At 40.3% G+C, this 6,491-nt stretch overlaps 1 protein-coding gene across 1 annotated transcript in view; it reads left to right on the top strand.

Moving 5' to 3' along the window:
• PCDH15 (protocadherin related 15) overlaps nt 1–6,491 on the top strand; it is an 812,634-nt gene that overhangs the window by 740,742 nt on the left and 65,401 nt on the right. The window contains exon 26 of the mRNA XM_026651074.1: nt 3,173–3,388. Coding sequence (XP_026506859.1) covers nt 3,173–3,388 — 216 coding nt within the window. The remainder of the gene's footprint in view (nt 1–3,172; nt 3,389–6,491) is intronic.

Here is a 6,491-nt window from a genome sequence, read left to right as displayed (position 1 = left end):
TTTTTTTTTTTTTTTTTGCGCCGCTTGGATATAACCCTAGAGCCGGCCCTGAACATGACACTAAGTTTATGTTTTATCAGAGTACAATTAAAGATGCAAAGGAAAATTGGAAATTAAGGACAGTTGAAATCAGGATATAAAGTATCTGTCTTACTTGGAATGATTTGCACTTGGCAACTTTCATCCAAGGAGTTCCATGTGCTCTATATCCCTGAGATTTTGGGTACTTGGCATGTCTGAAAATGAATCCACTTTTATTTGAGTGGCTATATATGGATTTAGAAGCTTCAATTTAGGCATCCATTTTGGTCATAACTTTCACAACCCCCCTGTTGGTAAAGTATTATTATCCCTATTATACAGGTGGGTAAACCAAGGTACATAGGGTGAAATCCCGGCCCCACTGTTGTCAGTGGCAAAATTCTCATTGATATCAAGGATAGCATTTCACCCATAGAGACAAAGGGCAAAATTTCAAATGCATAAACTATTGTGGAGAGGAAAGGTGGCTTAGTGCTGGGGCTTGAGTTTGATGCATTTGAGGATTAGGGCCAATATTTTAAAATATGATGCACAGAACAATTCTTCTGTTCCTTGTTTTAACGATCAGTTTGCATTTCACTTACTGCGTCAAGACCTCTGGTCCGGGACATTTGAACGGGTGATGTATCTATCAGTGTAAGAACTCTGGATCATAATTCTTTAGAGGATGTGCACCTAAGATCTGGAATTATTTGTCTTGACACAGTTTTGGCCATTAAATCTAGGTTCAACACCTACCACATTCCTAATCAATTGAACGATTAATTGTAGAGGTTTTAAATAAGTGCCTTGGAATTTGTCATTAAATTATTAAAACTACACCTCTACCTCGATATAATGCGACCCGATATAACACAAATTCGGATATAACGCGGTAAAGCAGTGCTCCGGGGGGGCGGGGCTGCGCACTCCAGCGGATCAAAGCAAATTCAATATAACGCAGTTTCACCTATAAAGCGGTAAGATTTTTTGGCTCCCAAGGACAGCGTTATATCGAGGTAGAGGTGTATTTTATTTGATTGTTCAATATCTGTAGCCTGGATGTTATGCAATTTTTCATCCATACTCTTCTTTAGGATTGACTCCATTTTTGTGAGGAATTCTCATTTTCCCCTAACACACACATGGTTTGAATCAGAATTTGTAGTTTGTCCGCCAGTGATGCCCATAAAACACTGAGAGGAAATGTGGTTTTTCATATATGAAAAAATGATAGGTTATAGTCCCATCACACCTAAAACCTATACACAGAGATCCAGATACTATGGAACATTTGAGTAAGCCAGTCTATTGAATCAGTTTTAGTAATAATTTTTGCTGTTTATTGAAAGGGTTAAATTATGTCCCTTATAAGGCAAATCCATACTGGGGAGGGGAGAAAAGGCCATCACCATAAGGCCATTATTATTATTTATTATTATTATTATATCTATATTATAGCACCGAGGAGCCCTAGTCATGGAACAAAACCCCACTGTGCCAGATGCTATACAAACACAGGACAAAAAAGATGGTCTGTGCCTCAGAAAGCTTCCAAAGTATAATACAAGAGACAACAGAGGGATACAGAGAGGCAGACAGGGAGGTCAAGGAAATGAGGCTGTATTTTTCAGCATGGTAGACAGTGGTCTTAGCACATCACCAGCCTAATCATTGTCAAGTTTTGTGTAGGCATCGCAGGAAAGGAGAGTTGTGAGGAGGATTATATAAAGGAGAATGAGCTAGTTTTGCATATGTTTATGAAAAGCTCCTCCTAAGCGTGCGGGGCAGCATAAGAGAGAGCATGAAGTTGCTTGGTTGTTTCCATTGTCAGAAGGCAGTAAGACACCATTTCTTCTGGGTTCTAAAGGAATCATGCTGAGAAGTAGGACTTGGCATACCAAAAAAGTCTAGCCAGCCCTCTCTTGCTAGCACTTGCTGGTGTGCAGAGGTGACAGAGCCATGGCCTTACCTCCCATTTTTCCAGACAAAATTCATGAGGAATACAAACAATGATGACCAGTACCCCCTTTGTGCTCCACATCTCCAGTGCCAAATTATAGGTGCCTTCTACATGTGCATTCTTGGTGGAAGAGTTTTCATGCCCTTCCTTATTCTAGAACAGGGGTCTCAAACTCAAATGACCACGAGGGCCACATGAGAACTAGTACATTGGCCCAAGGGCCGCATTTACTGACACCTTCCCCTACCCCCACTCCACCCCTTCCATGAGGCCCCACCCCTGCCCCGCCTCTTCCCACCCCTTCCTTGCCCCCATTCCAACCCCTTCCCTGAAATCCCCACCCCAACTCCGCCCCCTCCCTACCCCCAGGGGGTGCAGGAGGGGTGTGGGGTGTGGCGGGGGCTCAGGGCAGGGAGTTGGGGTGTGGGGTGCAGGAGGGGTGAGGAGTGCGGCAGGGGTGGAGCTGGGATGGGAGGGGCATGTCAGGGGAATAGCTGCAGATTCCAGGCACCACTGCAGCTCCAAGAAGCTGCCTTCATTTAGGCCCCCAGAGCTGTCTAAATTATGCCAGGAGCCTCACCACAGAGCTGCCCATGATTAGGAGGTACAAAGCTGGGTTAAAGCCACCTTTGTATCCCTTTCCCTCACTTGGGCTGAGAGATCTGTGCAGCAGAATCTCACTGAAGATTTATTTTCATATTATTATTAATCTGAAAATAAACTTGTTAAATCAGGAAGGTAGCAGAATATCTGTAAGGAGACAGAAGAAATCCTTAGGTGGATACATGGTTCTTAGAAGAAGATGCTAGGTACATATGGTTGTCCTGCTGCTCCCCTTTACATTAATAGTTGGAAAAATTACCTCTGCCACATTCTTGATTTCATAATTAAAATGCACTTACCTGTCCAATATGTTTTAAATCTGAAAAGTACATTTGTAGCTTTCATTTCTTTTGGAGCAGTTTGCCAACAAAGGAGAAATAAATTGCTGGAAAAGCAAAGAGTATTTTCAGCAGAGTTAAATGGACCATTTAATAATGATATCCACTATCAGACCTACATCATACATTCAGGAGTGGAAAAGGTCCACTAGACCAGTTTCCAGCTATATTTGAAGGACAATGCTAATGACTCTTTGCACACATATTTTACCTTATTCATTTCTGCTTATTTTATGTTTCCTACTAGGCTGATGATAAAGACACTGGAAATTACAGTGCCATGCAGTACAGACTCATCATACCCCCAATCAAGGATGGCAAAGAAGGTTTTGTGATCGAAGCCTATGAAGGGCTTATAAAAACTGCCATGCTGTTCAAAAATATGAGAAGATCCTATTTCAAGTTTCAGGTCATTGCAACTGACAATTATGGGAAAGGACTGAGCAGCAAATCAGAAGTACTTGTAAGTATATGAATCAGTCAATGTCTTCTTGAAATTATTCCTGATACACTAGAGGAAATTCTAACTCTAGATAAAGTTTCAGTTCCAAAGAGCTAGAAGGGATGGGCATGAAGTTTGTGAATATGATCTTTTCAAGACACTGAAGTTATTTTTCCCCAAAACAAAAGCTTTCTGAATACCTGAAAAAAAATGTATGTACTATAGCAATATGTCTATATGTCCTATTTACACAAAGATAATACAGCATGCTAGATATTCACAGAATATATCCTCATGTACTCAATATCTACCAGGATTTTAATTGTTTGTATTTAATTTAAAATGAAGAAGCCATACGCTGAGGATTCGTGGAGCATGATTCTGTTCACAGCAAGATAAATACTGCAGACAGGAAGGAATCAGGGACTTCCTGTAGGCACTGAGAGCACAATATAGGTACCTCATGGTGTTTTATAAATTCAGATAAATAAAATATTATGAGACCTCTGACAATTGGGTGCTCAGGGGAAAACACAGGTGGCCACATCTTGGGAGTTCTGGGGAATAATAAACCCTACATAGGAAAGCAGGATTTTTCTGTTGAATCACCCAAAATTCAGGGGATATGCTAATAGGTGGATTTATTTAGCTCCAACCAGCATATAAAGTAAGCTGCCCCTCTTTGGGCATGAAGTTAAGACAGAGAAGATGCTGGAAGGAGACCCTAGGAACAGCCAAACTCAGGGAGGAAGTTTTGCCTGAGGTTTATAGTTTGTTATTAAATGATCACAAGCTATTAAATGATCACAAGCTATTCTTTCCACAGAACTCCTACCTCATTTAATTCACAGGATGGACAATGTTCAGGGAAATGAATCAGGGTTGTGTAGTGAATGAGAATGTTGTTTGCAGGATCCCACCTCAGTTGTTGCAAAAGTTGAATGCTGTGTAGAGAGTGAGTAGAGGACCGCAGAAAGAGAATGGTTGGTTTCATGATTTAGGCAGCTGAATGCTGCCCCAGAGAGTTGGATTCTATCTCTGCCTCTCTCACAAAGTCCGTATGCGATGCTAGTTAACTCATTTAAATGAAAAATTTCATAGCTGGCTGCTGTGTGTTCCTCATTTTCTGGGTGCTCAGCTTAGGGTGCTTGGGGACTGAGTTTACATCTGGAACTAAAGTCAATGGGAGCTGTGCTTGGAACATATAAAGTACTATAAAAATGTTAAGTACTATGGAATAATATGGGTTTCTCAGTTTAAAAAGGGTAAACAAGATAACCTGGGTAATTATAGGCCTGTTGGTTTGACATCGATCCCAGGCAAGATAGTCGCTGATAAGGGATTCAATTTGCAAACAATTAAAGCAGGGTCATATAATTGGCATGGGTTTATGGAAAATAGAGCCCGTTAAACTAAGTTGATATATTTTTTTAAAAAATTAGATTACAATTTGGTTGACAAAGGTAATAGTGATGATATAATATACTTACCACTTCTATAAGTCATTTGACTTTGTACAACATTTTGATTAAAAAACTAGAACGATATAAAATCAACATAGCATGCATTAAAAGCTAGCAGATAGGTCTCAACATGTAATTGTAAATGGGACATCCTCATTGAGCAGGTGTGTTTCTAGTGGAGTCCCGCAGGGATTGGTTCTTGGCCCTACGCTATTTAACATTTTAATCAAACATCAGGAAGAAAACATAAAATCATCACTAATAAAGTTTGCAAATGACACACAAACTGGGGGAATGATAAATAATGAAGACAGGTCACTGGCATAGAGCGATCTGGATAACTTGGTAAGCTGAAAAGCACACACTGTGCATTTTAATGACTAAATGTGAATGTGAGCCATACTTACCAATGGGTGCCTGTGTACTGGGAAGCAGTGACTGAAAAAGCTTTGAGGATTATGGTGGACGAACACGAGCTCCCAGTGTGACACTGTGGCCAAAAGAGTTAATGCTATCCTTAGATGCATAAACTGGGAAATCTCGAGTAGTAATGGAGAAGTTATTTTGCCTCTTTGGCATTGGTGCGACTGCTGTTGTAATACTGTGTCCACAATTCAAGGATTTGATAAATTGGAGAGGATTCAGAGAAGAGCCACAAGAATGAATAAAGGATTAGAAAACATGGCTTATTGACTCTAAGAGCTCAGTCTATTTAGTTTAACAAAGAGAAGGTTAAGGGGTGATTTGATTACAGTCTATAAGTACCAACATGAGGAACAAAATATTTGATAAAGGGATTTTCCATCTAGTCAAGAGAGGTATAAACTTATCCAAAGGCTGGAAGTTGAAGTTAGACAAATTAAAACAAAAATTTTGCACCTTATTTCCTAACAGTGAGAGTAATAATCCATTGAAACAATTTATCAAAGGGTGTGGTAGTTTCTCCTTCACTGGCTATTTTAAAATCAAGATTGAAGATTTTTCAAAAGATATTCTCTAAAAATTATTTTGCAGAATTTCCATGGATGATGGTGTACAGAAGGTCAAACTAGATGATCACAATGGTCCCCTCTGGCATTGGAATCTATTAATCAAGCTGAACACCCAACATTAGTGGATAATTGAGTGTTTTGGCTTTAATCACTTGGTGTCTCAGATCGCCGTCTGTAAAATGGGGATATTTCCCTACCTTGCAGGATTGTTGTGAATATAATTAATTGTTTGTGAACCACTAACTGTGGAATGTAAATGGTATGCAGTAAATAAGACATGAGAACACACACTGAATGATGAAGATAAAAATGAATAGCTATCTTGTGGTTTAGGATTTTGTATTACTGCCCGTCACTATTGTATCAGAGCACCTTCCATGTAGACTGGCAGTTACAAGGACTTTAGTGTACTTCATGGAGCAGGCTTGTCAAGGCTCCTTCCCCACTCTGAACTTTAGGGTACAGATGTGGGGGCCTGCATGAAAACTTCTAAGCTTAACTACCAGCTTAAATCTGGTCCGCTGCCACCACTCCCAATGTGCTAATTCCCTTCCCTGGGTAGCCTTGAGAGACTCTTCACCAATTCCCTGGTGAATACAGATCTAAACCCCTTGGATCTTAAAACAAGGAGAAATTAACCATCCCCCCTCCTTTCTCCCACCACCTCCT

Source organism: Terrapene carolina, unplaced genomic scaffold (genome assembly GCF_002925995.2).
Source record: "Terrapene carolina triunguis isolate 2854851 unplaced genomic scaffold, T_m_triunguis-2.0 Scaffold95, whole genome shotgun sequence".
NCBI lineage: Eukaryota > Metazoa > Chordata > Testudines > Emydidae > Terrapene > Terrapene triunguis.
Note: the sequence above shows the minus strand (reverse complement) of the source record. Positions and strands in the feature narration are given on the sequence as shown.